This window comes from Antedon bifida, chromosome 4 (genome assembly GCF_963402885.1).
Source record: "Antedon bifida chromosome 4, ecAntBifi1.1, whole genome shotgun sequence".
NCBI lineage: Eukaryota > Metazoa > Echinodermata > Crinoidea > Comatulida > Antedonidae > Antedon > Antedon bifida.
In genome coordinates, this window is record NC_136229.1 from 7,131,814 (window position 1) to 7,150,154 (window position 18,341).

General features: G+C 31.9%; 1 protein-coding gene and 1 long non-coding RNA gene across 4 annotated transcripts in view; both read right to left on the bottom strand.

Annotated features, from left to right (window-relative positions):
* LOC144839816 (uncharacterized) overlaps window positions 1-8,742 on the bottom strand; it is a 46,030-nt gene extending 37,288 nt beyond the window's left edge. The window contains exons 1-10 of one of the 3 annotated variants that reach the window (XM_078695327.1): window positions 8,503-8,742; window positions 7,830-7,901; window positions 7,286-7,345; window positions 6,025-6,096; window positions 5,596-5,655; window positions 5,366-5,434; window positions 4,278-4,349; window positions 3,543-3,611; window positions 2,905-2,982; window positions 2,386-2,457 (exon numbers count right to left, since the gene is read on the bottom strand). In XM_078695327.1, coding sequence (XP_078551453.1) covers window positions 2,386-2,457; window positions 2,905-2,982; window positions 3,543-3,611; window positions 4,278-4,349; window positions 5,366-5,434; window positions 5,596-5,655; window positions 6,025-6,096; window positions 7,286-7,345; window positions 7,830-7,901; window positions 8,503-8,708 — 830 coding nt within the window. In that variant the 5' untranslated portion in view covers window positions 8,709-8,742. The remainder of the gene's footprint in view (window positions 1-2,385; window positions 2,458-2,904; window positions 2,983-3,542; window positions 3,612-4,277; window positions 4,350-5,365; window positions 5,435-5,595; window positions 5,656-6,024; window positions 6,097-7,285; window positions 7,346-7,829; window positions 7,902-8,502) is intronic. The other 2 variants (XM_078695329.1, XM_078695328.1) reach the window with 2 other exon arrangements.
* A 4,498-nt stretch (window positions 8,743-13,240) lies between these two features.
* Window positions 13,241-14,240, bottom strand: LOC144841504 (uncharacterized). The gene is made up of 2 exons (XR_013612033.1): window positions 14,062-14,240; window positions 13,241-13,651 (listed from the first exon to the last, which is right to left on the bottom strand). It is a non-coding gene; the product is annotated as an uncharacterized LOC144841504 (long non-coding RNA).
* Window positions 14,241-18,341: the final 4,101 nt, after the last annotated feature.

Here is an 18,341-nt window from a genome sequence, read left to right on the forward strand (position 1 = left end):
ACCTATTCCGTAAACCCACGGATAAAAATATGTACCTGCTCCCTAGCAGTTGTCACCCCCGACACTGTACTAAAAACATACCGTACAGTCAAGCATTACGTATCAGACGTATCTGTTCTTCAGATTTAGATTTTCAGAATCGTACCGAAGAACTAACCGGACATCTCCGGAACAGAAATTACAAGAAGGAATACATCGAAACTGCTATAAAGAAAGCAAAAGATATTCCTCGATGTCAAACACTGACGTACAAACCACGTCAGCCAAACAAATCGACCAGAGTGCCATTGGTCACAACCTACCACCCTAGGTTGCCTCCATTACGGGCTATTATTGAGAAACATATGCCCATTCTACAGTCCACAGAACGTCTCAGGACTGTTTTTCCGGAACCACCCATTATTGCATTTCGTAGACCTCCCAACCTTCGTGATATATTAGTCAGATCCAAATTTAAGAGTGGAATTAACTCTCATGACAGCCAAAATTTGGGCAGTCACCTTTGCGGCAAATCTTGCAAAACTTGTTCATTGGTTGATTCTACTGAAAAATTTCAGAGTAACCAAACTGGCCGCATTTTTCGGATAAGACAATCAATTAATTGTCTAACCAAAAACGTCATATATCTCATATACTGTAATATTTGTGGCAAACAGTACGTCGGAGAAGCAAAAAACACTCTCCGTATGAGAATGACACAACATAGATCAGCTATCAAAACATTAAAGCTTGATCAACCTGTAGCCGAACATTTTAATTCAGCTGGTCACTCGATTGCAAATTTCAGAGTTATTGCAATAGACCACGATGTCAAATGGAGCGACAAAACTCGCAAAGACAAAGAAAACCACTGGGAATTACTACTTAAAACCACAAAACCTTTTGGACTTAACATTAGGAACATACTCCCAGATCGGTAAAATTATTCCATTGACTACCAAAATTTAAGTTTCAATATTAACCACCATTTTAGCTTTTTTTAGTTCCATTCCAAAATTGTTTATATCTCTACCAAGCTACCTTCTTTGTTTTCTACTCTTATTCAGTCTCAACCCACTATTCAACACGCTGTTTCTATTGTTATATTTCTTTTATTCCTGTCCACCCAGGCAGCACTTGCCAACTCATATGCTATGACTTTATCCAAATTCCCTCACTTGCACTGATGAAGGGCTAGTGTTGCCCGAAAGCTCTGCTAACTTTTCTGGCTGTTTACTTTATCGTTTTGATTTAGCTTTTCGCTTCTTTTTTTTTGTATCTCCATTGAGATCCAGCCACTGATACCCACAGCATTGTCATTTTTTTCAGTAATTTGCCTTTGGATTTATATATATTTATATATATATATTTATATTTATACAATATACATGGCTTTCCAATATATAAGTTTTCAGTTTGATTATATTCTTTTCAAATTGATTCATACTTAGGATTTTTTACCTCTTTCAATTTTTATATAATTTAATCACCTTTTTATACATTATCATTTATTATAAATCTCAAAAAGAAAATCTCAGAATTTATAATATATTATTGTTAATTTGAAAATGAAGGAAATAAATGTTTATTTGATTGGTTGATAAATGTGGTGTAACGGAATCATGGCCACTACCCTTCTTAAAATCTGCATTTAAAATAATTGATTTAAAAAGAACGAATTTGGAGATGGAGAAATAAATAAAGCATCTTCAGAACAGGAATAAATTGATTTAGAAATGTTCATATCATTAGAAAAAAAATTTATTGAACAATTCGAATATTCTCGTTTATCGGTATACGTCATCAAATAATACAGTGTGGATTTTTAGTGTTTTTCCTTCCAGGGTTTATGACTGAATTTATATCGGAAGACATATGTGCTTTCAATTGTTATTAGGTTGTTCAAGTTTAGATGTATAACATTTCTTTTTTGGTAGTTCGACAAAGCTTGTTAAAAATAATTATTTTTATATTGATTGTATTAACGCTTAACGTTGGAGCTTCGAGATTGGATATCTATTTTGTATAATTGATGTTTGCGTTTACTGCATTTTAACAAGCTGAATGACATCCATTGCTGTTTGATTTCACATTTCTTTCAATTCATTAATTGGCTTAAGATGTTAGAATGAATACTATAACATTTTTTAAGAACATTTGGAAACTAAATTTATGATCACAATTATAGATTTCAGATGTTTTTCGTTGGTTAGATCAATATAAAATGTACTAATATCATTGCTTTTTAATGGTTGACTTGCAGTGGGCCTTTGGGCCTTTGAAGATGAAAATCTTCTCAATAAATATTCTAAAAAATTGTATCTCTCTGCTGAGAGTTTTTTTTTCCATGTTGACAGTACAAAAATATAATAATTATGCGGATACATAATATAGAAATATACCTACATGCTTCCGGTTTTTATGTTTTTGAAAGTCCCAGTAGATATTTTTTTCAGGTTAGGATTGTATTGAACTAACCTATTAAAAATATATAAGATATAATTGTTATTTACATTAACAAATAGTTCGCACACACCCCTAAACACCCACACCCACGCACCCCTCCACACTCATTGAAACATCGACTAATACAAATGTTTAAGGTTCCATACACCTATATAAGCCTATAAAACATCTGTTTAGATGTCCATTGCCCTATTTTTACAACGTTTGAAACGTTTTGTAATGTTGACGAGTGCATCGTTTTAACATTGGCGTGTGCAATTATTTGGTATTTTCGGTGTTATTATTTTTAGTTTTATGGTAATAAAGTGTTGGAGTCTGCACTGTACAATCTATCGATGTTCTTGGATGTTTAATGTAGTTTGAATTTTCGCGATTGTCAAAATTAAAAGGGCCTTCAAAAATATTGTTTCTTAAATAAAATTACAGTAAAAAAATGAATAATTCACGAATCTTACTTACACTTCAACAGTAAAATTTGTATCCAATGCAAATGCATTTTCACAGAGCACTTGAATTTCGTTGTCAGACTGAATCCGCCTAAAACAATAATATATATATGAGCTTTCGGGCAACACTAGCTCTTCATCAGTGAAGGAATTTGAATAAAGTCATAGCATAATAACTGGCAAGTATATATAAATATATATATATATATATATATATATATATATATATAAACACAGTAGGCAAAGAACATTAATTCTAAACCGCCCGGTGATATATACTGAAATTTAATTAATTAATTTGGAACGATAAAGATAAGGAAATCTGCGAGAATGAGAAAAAGTCGCCCCACACAGATTTCCTCATCTTTATCGTTTCAAATTTATATATATATTATATATATCATGGCCATTTGGGATCAGTAAAAAGTAACTTCAATACATTTTGTGAAATATTTTCAATTATACTTGTTTACAAGAATAATAATTATTATCGTTAGTACTAATAAACCATGTATCCAATGACAAAAACTAAAAAAATAGGTAAATTCCTTTTTTTAGGAATTATACAGGCATTAATTATATGATGTTTTTTTTCTCTTTTGTTTTTCTTTCAATTACAATGAAACACATTTCCTATTTCAACAAACTTACAATGAATTTAACTGCACATTTACAAAAGTGAAAGGTTCAATGCCATGTATAGGGTTTGACGATATATGTCTGAAAAAAAAACCAGTTATAACATTATTATCAGTAGTGGTGTTGGTAGTTGTGGCAGTGCTATTAGTGGTAGTAGTGATAATGATAGTAGTAGTAGTAGTAGTAGTAGTAGTAGTAGTAGTAGTAGTAGTAGTAGTAGAAGCAGTAGTAGTAGTAATAGTAGTAGAAGTAGTAGAAGTAGTAGTAGTAGTAGAAGCAGCAGCAGCAGCAGTAGTAGTAGTAGTAGTAGTAGTAGTAGTAGTAGTAGTAGTAGTAGTAGTAGAAGTAGTAGTAGTAGTAGAAGTAGAAGTAGAAGTAGTAGTAGTAGTAGTAGCAGCAGCTGTAGTAGTTGTAGTAGTAGAAGCAGTTGTAGTAGTAGTAGTATTAGTAGTAGTAGTAGTGGTAGTAGTAGCAGTAGAAGTAGTTGTAGTAGTAGAAGCAGTAGTAGTAGTAGTAGTAGTAGTAGTAGTAGTACTAGTAGTAGTAGTAGTAGTAGTAGTAGTAGTAGTAGTAGTAGTAGTAGTAGTAGTAGAAGCAGTAGTAGTAGTTTCGGTAGTGGCTCTGGAGTTTGTGGTGTTGGCGGTGGTGGTGGCGGCAGCATTAGCAGTAGCAGTATTAGCTATAGTAGTAGTAGTTGCAGGGTTTCGTTATTGTTAATATGCATTTAAACAAAATGTATTCACTTACAAATGATCTACCAAATTGGAGCCTTTAAATGTAGTACTTTTTAGTATAGATATACTGTTGTGACTTATATTTCTATTCCAAAAGCAACACAAAATGAAATATTATAAATAATAAAAATCGTTCAAACAGCATTGTTATATTCGGTATTGCAGCAACGGCAAATTCCCATTGAAAAGTTGTGTCGATTTCCTTTTTTCCAAATACTTTTTTGTTAACAACTAAAACATTCTCATTTAGTTTCGAGAACGAATGGGCCAACTGCAATAACTATCGAGTGAGAACTATTCTCAACACCTAATATATTTTCTAAAAAACACAAACATGAGAGCCAGCATTGTCTGACATTATTACCAACATTCCTGTCTCTCATTCCTAATAATATCCATCACAGTAGTTTGTTTACAGGAAACATTATTAACAGGCAAATTCCCATCTTCACAACCTTGAAACCCACTATCAAGTATAGGTTCTATACTGTGTTTCGGTATTTATTATTTATTTTTTGCACATTTTGGGGCACGCCGCATATGGGGCAGAAGCATGGCAACCCGAAAACTAAAGTAAATTTTGGCGTTTCATACATATAATAAAACTTGAGCTAAATTTACAGTCTATGAAGAAGCCTACATGATGCGCGTACACTTGACACTATGATGGTGCATACGATCTGGTTGAATAGCCACATTGGCTAGTCACCCAAAACCTTTTGATATTCATATTTTTCCAATAGGGTTTTTTAGAGATTAAACAGCTCTGAACATGCGTTCTGTTACGTTAGACGACATGGAAAGACACGTGTACGTCTAAATACACATCAGCTTCGTCTACAACATGTATGTACATAGCAATTTGCCAAATTCAGTCATAGTGTACTGTTTTACCACATGATTGTATAATTCTACTTTTTATTTATCTAGTTCCGTTGGTTTATAAATAGTAATTACACCTTTATTATTAAGTTAATAATCAATGTACAACGATATATATTTTGGCACAATACCAACACATCTTTTTTTAATCCAGGCATTTAAAAATATATATTTTAGAAACAATTGAGAAATCGATTCTTAAATGGATGATAAACTTACACAGTACGGAGAAGTGGAAGGTCATTAAAACATGTTGATACTTCTGTCAACATGTTATTCATTGCATATCTAGGAAATAAAAAAAAAATCCAACAAAATGTATGTCCGATTATGTCAAATAAAAAGTAGTGTTATTTCCAATAATAAACAAGCGAAAACAATATTTTCATGACGAAAGCCCTAATACCGAATACGATACGACAAGGAGAGATTTTAGAAATAGTACTTACACTGAAAAGATTGTCTTTGGAAATCTTGGTAAACTAGTAAGTAAATTATTATTAAGGTTTCTATCAAAAACAAAAACATAATTAAAAACAAACACAAACTAGCGTATAAATGTTGGTGTAATGATTCACCCTAATAATTTCGTTATGGGTTAACTTACACTTAGGTGTGTTCACATTGCATTTCACTTTGGTAAGTTTCGGATGTACACGTTACCAGGAAATTAATAGTTAGAGTTTTATTCTCACACTTCCTTGACGGAACACCAGATAGAAAATATAGGCTGTGAGTTGTTATTAGCATTGTTGGCAATAATATTACCTTACTTTTTGTCGAATCTTAAATAAAGGGTTATTTATATTAAAATATTTTAGTTATCATTACTGCTACTTTATTAGTCATATCTGAAATAATATAAGTTTAAACCTTACATGGATGTAAGTTTATGTAAATCTAACAAAGCATCGTCGTCGATTTCCTTCAGGTTGTTATAGCCTATATTGCTGTAAACAAAATTATGTTAAAAACAAACCTCTAGTTTAATTTGAATCGGCGGCTAGCCTACTAATTAACCTAGCATCAATCACAATCTATATTGTAATAGCACTAATCCAAAATGTGTTCCTCTATCTCCTCCTAAACCGCAAGTCGCTTAGTTTACTTTAGGAAGCCTTTATATAGAGTTCTGCGGTGCTGACGACACGACGGTTGCCAACCAAAAAAGGCGTTCAACCTGCCTGAATGACTCCAAGGTCACCAATTGTTGAAATAGGCTGATTGAAGTAACTTAATAAAAACAAACTAACATTTCAAAAGATCACTAAATATTTGTTTTTAATAATCTTTTTATTGTTCAACTACAGTTTAAGTTTTAAAAAATCAATTTTAAAACGTAATAAAAACAAACTAAAATTTCAAAAGATCACTAAATATTTGTTTTTAATAATCTTTTTATTGTTCAACTACAGTTTAAGTAAAAAAAATCAATCATAATTTAATTTGATAAAAATACAGATCTATACAGTTTATTCTATACAGTTTATCAACATAGTAGCGTTGAACGCTTTTTTTGGTAATTTTATGCAGCGCCATCTATCGCTGTGACGTCAAACCGCAGAACTCTATAATTGCATAGTTTTAGACTATAGATTTATACATTTGTTTATACTATTATTGTTTACAGATTGCGAACATTCTGATCATTTATAGTGAAATAAAGATGTTGAAAATGTTCAAAATGTGTGAAACGTGTCTTCATTACAATATTGGACTTAGATATAGTACCGATAATCGGTTATTTAAAATTCACAATTCCACATATTATTACTCGCATGTATTTTCAAAGGTTGACTTATCTGTATTTTACATATTCATAATTCATGGATACAATTTATCACGTAAGGCATGATGAGCTAAAATCAAGAGCAAAATATTTATTTTATGTTACTCAAGTGATGTGTGCTTTTTAAACAACTTTTTTCATAAATCGGTCGCTTTTTTATCGGTGCTTTCAATGAAAAATATACTTTTTGTCTCAAATTTGAAGATTTTTTTGCAATACTAATTTTTGGTTTAAGTAAGGAATAAAATAAACCTTTACTACTCTGACTAGTGATCAAAATAATTTTAAAAAAAGATCATGATTTTAATAAATGTACAGTTAGTAGTTGGATGGTATGCTATAGTACTTACAGTGAAGTGATTGTCATTGGAAACTTTGGTAGGCTTGTAAGTGAATTATTAGCAAGGTTTCTGTAAACATTAAGTAAATTAATTGGTAACTTATTTTATTTTCTTTGAAATAAGCGCATACGTGTTTGTGTAATGTGTGCAATAGTCTATTTTAATGGGAAGTATTTCAACATAATGACTATACAGCGTCATTATAATTATGTGAAAAATGTTGCTAACCATCTCTAAAGTCCGAACGTAAAATCAGACAAGGTACCATTGTATGCGATGACATATTCTTTTCCCATGGATGATGAATGAGTAAAGATGACCAACAAAAACACGGTGTCAATCAGAGAATTTCACTCTTCAATCCAGTTTGTGAGAGTGTCGTTTTTAGCATTGTTAACAATAATTATGTTCTTTCTTTCTGTAAATTATATCCTGAGTTATGGACACAGATAACATTAATAAAATATGTATCATTGATAAATTAGACGTATTTAAAAGGAGCAAAACTAGATAAAATAACTCAAAACAATAACAGTTAATTTTGAAACCTTACATTGAAATAAGTTCCTGTAGCTCTAACAAAGCATTGGTGTCGATTTTCTTCAGGTTGTTATCACTAAAGTAACTATAAACACGTCATTATGTTATTTTATGTTAAAACTACTAGTTTATTTAAAATCCGTTATTATTACCAATAATCAACTATAAACTAATGTAAAAGCACCAAACATTAGAGAAATACATGTTGTCGAATGTTTTACCATCGATGTACGTACCCTCTTTTTTTCAAATATTTTCTAATAATGAGTTTTTGGTTAGCTAAATATTTATATGCGATTCTCTCAATACGTTTTCAATGTTGGCTTATAATAAAAAAAACAATAAATAAAATTGTGTTCTACAAGGTTAAGTTCTTGACGGAAGTATGCGCATGCGCTATATTGTAGATGAAATTGGGACTACCGTATCCGGGAAATTACCACCTGAATTACAACCTACCCTAACTACAATATTGCATATCACATAACACGTACCGTACATAGTTAGGCCAGGGAAAACTTTATTACAAAATTACATATTTAATATATTACAAAGTTTATATTTTTACTACCTTTGAAATTTGTTATTGGTGAATAAGCTGGATTGCATGGAATTAAGTTTTATTTACTTACTTTTGTTTTACGAGATTTATAAAATTCAATACTAATTTAAAAATCTAAACTTACAGCACCAGTGTATTTACAGGAATTCCAACCGGCCATTCATTGAGTCCACGGTTTGTACAATTCACTGTTCGTGTTCTTTCTGTACATTCACAAACTGCATTCACATTAGTATCATTACTACATGCAACCTCAACACATTTAGAAGAATCCACCAACAAACAAAACGAGAACAAAATCAATAAATTATGAGACATCATCTTCAACATTTTTGCAGGTAAATGCAAATGTAGACTGCGTCTACGACAGTTATAGATTGTTAAAAACTTTACTAAAGGACAATGCTTTATTATATGAACCTATAAAATCCAACTATTTAAGGTTTTATTTGTGTTTCTTTATAGAAAAGTATGTTTTGAAACTATTCAGTGTCACAATACAAACATATTTCCGAGTTCAATGCATGGGTCATGTGTTCTAGTAATATGGGCTGCTCTTTTAATACAAATACCATTAGTACGCAGCCAACAGACATTAAGGAAACGTCAACACAAAGTGCGTAACCTCGTGATTAGTTCAGTCTATTGTTATCTTAACGTTTAACGATCCTAACCATTGACTGTCCCATGGTAAAATACAATGTAGGACTTGATTGTAGAAAAGTAAATGCATCTATATATAAATTATGGATAATTCTGACATAGGCGAGCACAATAGAAAAACTTCGGGACAAATCTCCGCCTTGGATTCCTACCTTATCTATCTTAGATGTACCGCGAAACGTAGATTATTATGATATTGTTCCATATTTCTATCTTATGAAGATATTATAAAGGGTTTTATAGCAAAATTTCTGATTTCATTGGTAGATTTTTAACTCTACGCGCGGTAGAAGTAATTTCCGGGTTCACGGTAAAGTGTGTCAATCACCTTGCAACTTCCCTGCATGGTTGGTTTCAACTAAGTTGGCCGTTGGTGCGATAGCCATTTTGTTTGAAATCGAATAAAACCCTGATAGCCGAGTTGTTGAATAAGCTGCCAGGACTTTATGTATACTGTGCGCTATCTGTGTCCCGTTAAGACCCTGGGATACTTCTGCCCATGTTGCAACCCGTCTAAAACGACTTCCTTATAGGCCAAAACGGCTCACTGTGTCGCGGAATAATGTATTAATTATACCAATTAGGATGGTATTTATTTGAATAAAAACCCAGAACACCTGCTCAATAAAACATCAATTAAAATAATTATCGCCGACCACCCCTACCCCTCCCCCCACCCCCTCCCGCCAACTACCATCAAATAAACGCCCATCCACATTTATACACACAATATTGTATTGTTTTCATAACACAATTATACTATATTTAGTAGATTTCATCGGACTGTTATCTATAATTTATACTAAGCATTTGTTATTCTTTTTTAACCACTTTTCATATCTACTAGAGGATTTTATTTGTAAATGTACCATATTATTAAAACTAAAAAAATGTATCCCTCGAATAAGCACCTTCCTCAAATTAACTCCGCCTCCCGACATCCACACTAAAAGGGCCCTATCAAACAATAAACACTATACCTAAAACGCTAATAACTATCATAGACACTGTGAAACAGGTTAGTGAGTAGGTTTAGTTTTACGAATATCAAGCATTTCAATAATGGTTACCGACCGAAAACGTCCAGGCCAGAATATCTTTCTAAAACCTTTTTACCCGAGTCATTATCATTCCGAGAACCATCGTCTACACTTTCTAGTTCAAACAAATTCATGGATTGATTAAATAAGGAAACATAAACATCAAAAGCGAGTGCGTGTATTTCCGTGATATGATTGTTAGCAGAGATGTTTACATTTTAAAGGAATGAATTCAGAATTCTGATGATGATCTTTTTAAGTCAGTGCTGTCTAAAATAAACAATTAAAAAGAATACATAACTTATTTTAAAAACATGCTAAAAATGTTTCACAGCTTTACCTAAATATATTGTTGAAAGTAGTATTGTAACTACCCATAACACAAAACAACTAAAGAATAGTGAGCCCAGCAAGCGATAAATGAATTAATCCAACGTTAATATATTAGCCGACTCATTTATCAACATTTAATGTAGTTCATGAACATTTGAAACTAAGCATCATTGACTTGTTTTATGCATATAATATTTCAATAATTCACTTTCCAAACAGCAGTTTTTAGTCGCGTGGACGCGACTCTATAGTTCACTATGTCGGTCGGTCTGTCGGTCTGTCTGTCGGTCTGTCTGTCGGTCTGTCTGTCGGTCTGTCTGTCGGTCCGGTATCACTATGCGTTTTATCGCTTTCTGACCTTATCTTGATATCAGTTTAATCTAGCTAAGTCAATTTTTCACAGTATATTCCTTATCGCCAGGAATCGATGTGGTTATGTTTTCACGGTGCGCAATAAAAAAATACGCGGTGTACGCACGATGTAACGAAATCACGTTTGTAATCATATCTTCACAACCATGAATCACAATTAAATACAATTTGGTACTCATAAATTTCAGGGCATAAATCATCATATGGCAATACAATTATGTGCGTAGCGCATGTAACGCATGCGTACGCGCGCTTAAAATTTTCAAAATGTATTTTCGATGAAATAAGAGTACGTTTCAGGCAATTTTAAGCGTTTACAAAATTGCCATGAGTGCGCAGATTTTTGCGCGCGCACTGCGCGTTAAACGTTATTGCGCACTCTTTTTGCCCGATTTCTGTTTTCTTGACTTACTTTTCAACTCGAAATTACGTTATACGAGCACGTCAAAAGTGACAGGCTACGCACGTGGAAATTAAACAAATATAAATGTTTTTAAACATTTCAACATTTTAAACATGTTCAGTAATTTCGGTCGGTCGGTAAACACTAATGAGCACGCGACTGCAGCCATCTATATGGCCTTGTTCGTACCTAAAGTCTGTTTCTGATATGAGTTAAAGTGGTTCCATATTAATAACCTACTTTTTATTGGCCTGTTTTACACACCGTTCGTTTCTTCGTGATTTCATGTCACTAAAATCCATCATGATGGTATACTAGAATTGTTGCAATGTGTTCGAGGATATAAAACATTAGTGTCCATGATTAAAACAATGGATACAAATTAGAAAAATATTTTTTGCGATAAAAAAGAGCATGGGTTCCGTATCTTAATTAACAAAACATTCACAAGTTCGATTAAAGTATGAACAATGAGGGCGTACTTTATTTTATGGAAAGCCATTTTTATTTGAACATTTTTAAACACATATCTGTATATATTTTAGTTTAAATTTGGATTTCTTTTTATGTTATGTATTTCATTATTATTATATTTTCTATTCTAAACATACTGCGTGAATTCCATTATGGTAAGAGCTTATGCCACGATAGGGTGTGATTTTTTACTGGACTAAATACAATGAATACAAATATTAATCAATTCATAAAAATAACCAATGAAAGTAGCATGTTTGTTACAATATTAAAGAGAAGTGATCAGGTGGAATCTAAAGAAATGTATTTTTTTTCATAGAATAGGTACTTATCTACATTATGTTCTTTTGTTTACATAAAACGTTGTTTTGCTCCCTGGGCTGATTTTCAATATGTTTCTTTTTCGTCAGAGCGGAGTAATAAACATTGTAAACCTTTGGCCTGCAATGTTGTCATGTCAAAATGAGATCAGTTTAAGTGTAATTAAAAGATATATTTCAAAACAAACAAACAATTTAGTATAATGCAATTAAATCTTTTATTCTGTGTATAAGGCTAAAACACTAATAAACTAGCATTATTCAATCAAGTCAGGGATTTTTTTCATTGAAATCATTGTCTATTACATACTTTTATTTCACATTGTTTTATCAATTAAATTGTGTACGGAATTAATTTTAAAAAGGTGCCTGTCTGCGTAATATTCAAAATCATGACAACATTTTAAATAAAAGATAGTCTGTTCAATGAAAAGCTTAAGGTATTAACTTTAAAGACATTTTGCTTCAGATTGAAATCTTCATTCTGTGTAATACATTTTTATAATATTGTGGAAAGCTCAGTTTACAAAGAAGAAATAAATATAAAATACCAATAGATCAATGCTATTCTGCCAGGGGCATAGATATCACAAGCAAACTTATAAACGTAAACTATGTAATAATCTGGGTATTAGCTTTGGCCATCGTGAAGGGATGAGCATGCGTATTTTCAGTTTCTTTATTAAAGATGTATTGTCCTCTAATGTCTGAGAAGGATTCTCAGAATATGGTGGCCAGAAAAAATAAGAAATGAGGATCTCTGGGTTAGGACTGGAAAAGAGCCAGTGGAAATTGAAATTGACAGAAGGAAATATAAATGAATTGGTCACACACTAAGGAAACCAAAACACAACAAAACTAGGCATGCCCTAACATGGAATCCCCAGGGAAAACGAAAAAGAGGACGCCCAAGGAACACATGGAGGAGGGAACTGGATAAGGAGGTGAAGGAAGTTGGCTATAACTAGACAGAGGTGGAAGGAATTGCCCAGAACCGTGTGAGATGGAGACGTGTAGTTGATGGCCTATGCACTGCTAGGTGTAAAAAGGCTTAAGGTCAAAGGTAAATTGTCCTCTAAAACAAGAAAAATGAAGATTAATTAAATCAGACTTTGAATATGTTATTTGTTGTTTTAATAAGGTTAATCTCTTCCGTAAAAAAACCATTGGCTCAGTTGACTGCCAGCCAATTTGACCATTAAAAAAATTTAAATTACAGTTTTTTTAGGTAATACATTTTTTCGATTACATTTTTGTTCAAAGTGGATAATTATCATGTGACATTAAAATGGCATATTCAACAAAAGCAATTTAACATTTTTTTTTTTCAGATGACAATACATCTTTAAGCAATCAAGGTCAATTTAAATACTGTACATACATATCAAAATAACACTTAAATAGAAAACATTTGCGCAAAGGAACATATCTTGATCACAAGGATAGCCAAGAAAAGTTTCTTATTTCCACTAATAAGGTAAGCATGAAAATGTCGTTTTTTAAACACGACAATTCAAAACAAACTCTATTGGAACGTCTTGATTAATACTTCTTACTATCATTACTAGGAACATTCATTGCGACGGCGTTACTTTTACTCACTACAGACGGTTCACTCATTGCAGTGCCATCCGTGTTGATGTACTCGGCTGCTAAAGTACATGTTATCTGAAACAAAAAAATAAAAGAACCTCTAAACGAATCCTAGTTTTATTATTGGAAGTTGTTGGGGTAGTTGTCCTTAGGAAGGAAGTTGTTCCTGATGGAAAGGTTGTTCTGATAAGAAAGTTGCACTAATAGGGTAAGGGGACGTTTTACTAGTAATAGACTAAATAAAGTCTCGTAGTGCTCGGATTTGGGTTGAAGAAACTAAAGAAACATCGAGCAGATCTCTGTTTTAAATTTAATTTGAATATAATAATTGTTAATATTAATCTAAATATTCATTTTGTATGTATTTAAGTTATATGTATGATTGATTATTATCTCAATTATGTCTATAAATTTAACATCGTTTTGATAAAAAAAAATGTTATGTTGGTGTTGTGGTTGTTTTTAATAAGTTTGTTGCTCCTTACCATTGTACTGCCAGAACCAAATACGCTTTTCAGCTGTTGTGTGCCCAATGTTACCGAATTAACATGAACCGCTGGAAATGCAAAGCTGTGTCTATTATTTCCTTCCGCATACCATTTCACAGTATACGACATGTTACTGTAGTGTTGGACATTGCATCTACAGATAAACTCAGTGTCACATAAGCTTGTCTGTATAAACTACAATATTGGCGAAAGTGAGTTTGCAGATTGTCTGAAAAACATGTTATGGTACAATTACATTTAAATGATAGCAAATGTAATTTTCTTCCCTGCTTCTGAAATTTTCTGTTCTTAAATTGTTTAAAAGTTCATTTCAAATTTCGAGAGGGAAATTACCTCTTTTCTTACCACAAGGTCCTTTTCACTTCATTATGATGATAATAATGCATACATTATTCAAAACCTCAGCTGGGTAGATCATATTAAAAATGTATCCCTTTCTAAAGCAACGTTTAATAGTTCTTTTCAAATTTGGAGAGGGAAATTACCTCTTTTCTTACCCCAAGGTCCTTTTCACTTCATTATGATGATAATAATGCATATATTATTCAAAACCTCAGCCGGGTAGATCATATGAAAAATGTATCCCTTTCTAAAGCAACGTTTAATAGTTCATTTCAAATTTGGAGAGGGAAATTACCTCTTTTCTTACCACAAGGTCCTTTTCACTTCATTATGATGATAATAATGCATACATTATTTAAAACCTCAGCTGGGTAGATCATATGAAAATTGTATCCCTTTCTAAAGCAACGTTTAATAGTTCATTTCAAATTTGGAGAGGGTAATTACCTCTTTTCTTACCCCAAGGTCCTTTTCACTTCATTATGAAGATAATAATACATACATTAATCAAAACCTCAGCTGGGTAGATCATATGAGTATCCCTTTCTAAAGCAACGTTTAATAGTTCATTTGCAAAATAAAACATATTATTTATTAACGAGAATACTTTGTATTTATTTTTGTTCTTGTTTTTATGTGATTAATTGTTAAATTGTTTTTATGGGTGTATATACTTATGCAATTTTTGCATATGCCTGTGAGCAGGGGCAACTATAAACTCTATATCGTCCTTCGGCCAAATGATATTTTTTTTTTTTTTTGGTAAATGTACATAATACAATGTTGATGCTTACTGATTTTGGTCGAAATAAATGTGGAATTAATTTGATTTATACCAAATAGAGATAAACTAACGCATGCAGTTGGGCGTGTAACCAGTTGATGAATGTTTTCCGTGAGCACAAAGAACATCTTATAGCTTGCTCACGGAGGACCACGTATCCTGACGTTGCTAATCCTATATAAACACTAAAACCAGAAACACTTCCCATTGCTTTATATTTTACTGGATGGTTGAAATAATTATTGTTTGAACTCATGAACGAGCGTATCGTCTGTGAAACAGTTGTTTCAACTTATTAACAGGCGAACGGTGCATAAAAAAGCAATGATGCTTTGTTTCAAATGTTCATGAAATGTTGATAAATGAGTCGGCTAATATATTAACGTTATATTAATTCATTTATCGCTGCCTGGGCTCTTTAGATGGTGTGTGTTATTGGTAGTTTGTTACAATACTACTTTAAATAATATACAGCTGTGAAACATGCTTAGCATGTTTTTAAAATAAGTTATATATGCTTTTTAATTGTTTATTTTAGACTTAAAAAGATCGTCATCAGATTTCAGAATTCATTCCTTTAAACTGTAAACATCTCTGCTAAACAACCAAATCACGGAACTACATGCACTCGCTTTTGTTGTGTATGTTTCCTTATGTAATAAATCCAATTGTAACCAACCAATAATTTTGTTTTACTTTCTTTTTATTTGTTTGAATGCATTTAATTTTCTACAATCAAGTCCTACATTGTATTATACCATGGCACAGCCAATGGTTAGGGTCGTTAAACGTTAAGATAACAACACAAAACAATCACAAGGTTACGCACTTTGTGTTGACGTTTCCTTAATGTCTTTTGGCTGCGTACTAATGGTATTTGTATTAAAAGAGCAGCCAATATTACTAGAACACATAACCCATGCATTGAACCCGGAAACTCAACAAAATTACGCTGATGTTGTTGTAGGCCTAATGTCATGCTGTACAACTCTCACTTTGTATATTACTCATCCCTTCACGATGGCCAAAGCTAATACCCAGATTATTACATAGTTTACGTTTATAATAAGTTTGCTTGTAATCTCTATGCCCCTGAAAGAATAGCATTGATTGGTGTTTTATAAACGTGTAGTGTTCTTCTCTGTAAACTGAGCTTTCCACACTATTATAAAAATATATTACACAGAATAAATAATTTATTATAGAATTTAGAATATATTTTAGAACTGAATCAAAATGTCTTTAAAGTTAATACTTAGATTATCTTTTTTTTAAATGTTGTCATTATTTTAAATATTACGCAGAAAGGCACATTTTAATGGATAAAATAATGTGAAATAAAAGTATGTAATAGACACATGTTTCCAATGACAAATCACTGACTTGATTGAATAATGCTATTTTAATTTTACTTTGTAACCTTATACACAGAATAAAGGATTTAATTACATTATACTAACTTGTGTTTGACAATTTTGCAGGCCAAAGGTTAACAATCTTTATTATTACTCCGCTCTGACGAAAAAGAAAAATAATATTGAAAATTAGCCCGGGAAGCAAAACATGTATGTTATATGTAAATAAAATAATGTAGATAAATAGCTAGCCCTATTAATTCTATGAAAAATAAAAAAACATTAGGCCTCTCTAACTCTCTCATAAAAACCTTAAAGTACATTATCAGCATCCTTATACGAATTTGACAAAATATAATTAAATCTTATTCTATGAAAACTCTAGAAAAAAGTAGAGCTATTCTAAAAAATATTAACCATGCCTTGTTCAGTGATTTTGAGCTCATGCCTCATGGGCGTCGCTTTCGATGCACTGCCCGGCATGTAGAACAAACCGGAAAAGGAATTCGTTCTTGCCAGTGGCCATCCGACTTTTAAATTCTTGAACTTTGACTTTTGTTATATTGTACTGTTTTGTGTATTATGATATATTGTATATTGTGTAAGATAATTTTAATCCAGACCTTTTTATTTGAATTGCCCCGTTTGGGATGATTAAAAATATTTGAATTGAATTGAATTAAATGAAGGCATGGTTTCAATCTTTATGGTGCCTCTAATCGGTCACCAAAGACATTTACATTTAACGGCACATTAGTGATGATTTTTTACGGATTTGCACATTTGAAGATGTCCCGTTTGCACAAATGTGGTTGTTCTCACATTTCACGGTTCAACAGGGTGTCCTAAACTGCCAGTATGTTGATATCTTTTGAAAATGAATTAAAATCAGCATGTAAATAATAGGAAAAAGGTAAGATTTAAATTCGATATTATTATAATAAACTGAAACAAAAGATGGCTAGGAATAAGAAATAACATATTCATTTGAATGAAAGAGATGATTGAAGAAGGTATCTATAGCTAGCTCACGTAGGCATCCTGACGTGGCTAATCCTATAAACACTAAAACCAGAAACACTTCCCATTGCAGTTTAAATACATCAATGCTTTATATTTTGGTGTCTCACACGTATTGTCGTTCAATGTTTCTTAAGATTCTATCTCATCATTTCTCTATAATAATGTAAACGAACATACTATTTTCATTGGTTATTTTTATGAAATAATTAATATTTGTATTCATTGTATTTAGTCCAGTCAAAGCTCTTTCCCTAATCATATAAATTCACGCAGTATGTTAAGAATATAGGAAAGATCATTTCTTGATGTTGCGTCTGGGATTTAACGAGAAACATCGGTACGCAATTGTTATCCACCTCATGTCGTAATTTTTTTACCGCGAATGCGAAGAAGAAGCGTGACCGAAATTACGATACGCCGTTAGCGCCCGTAAACAAATATATTAAAAAGCTATAAAACTTATGGTAATTAACTGTTTATAGCATAATTTAAGTTTAGATTGCAGTAAAATATATAATGAAATACATAATATAAAATGAAACCCAAATTTAAACTAATATATATACAGATATGTGTTTAGAAATGTCCAAATAAAAATGACTTTCCATAAAATAAAGTACGCCCTCATTCGTCATACTTTAATCGAACTTGTTAATCTGTTGTTAGATACTGAACCCATACGATCTGTTAGTTATTGCCTCTTTTTTATTGCAAGTGGCAACAAATATTTTTCTTTTTTATATCCATTGTTT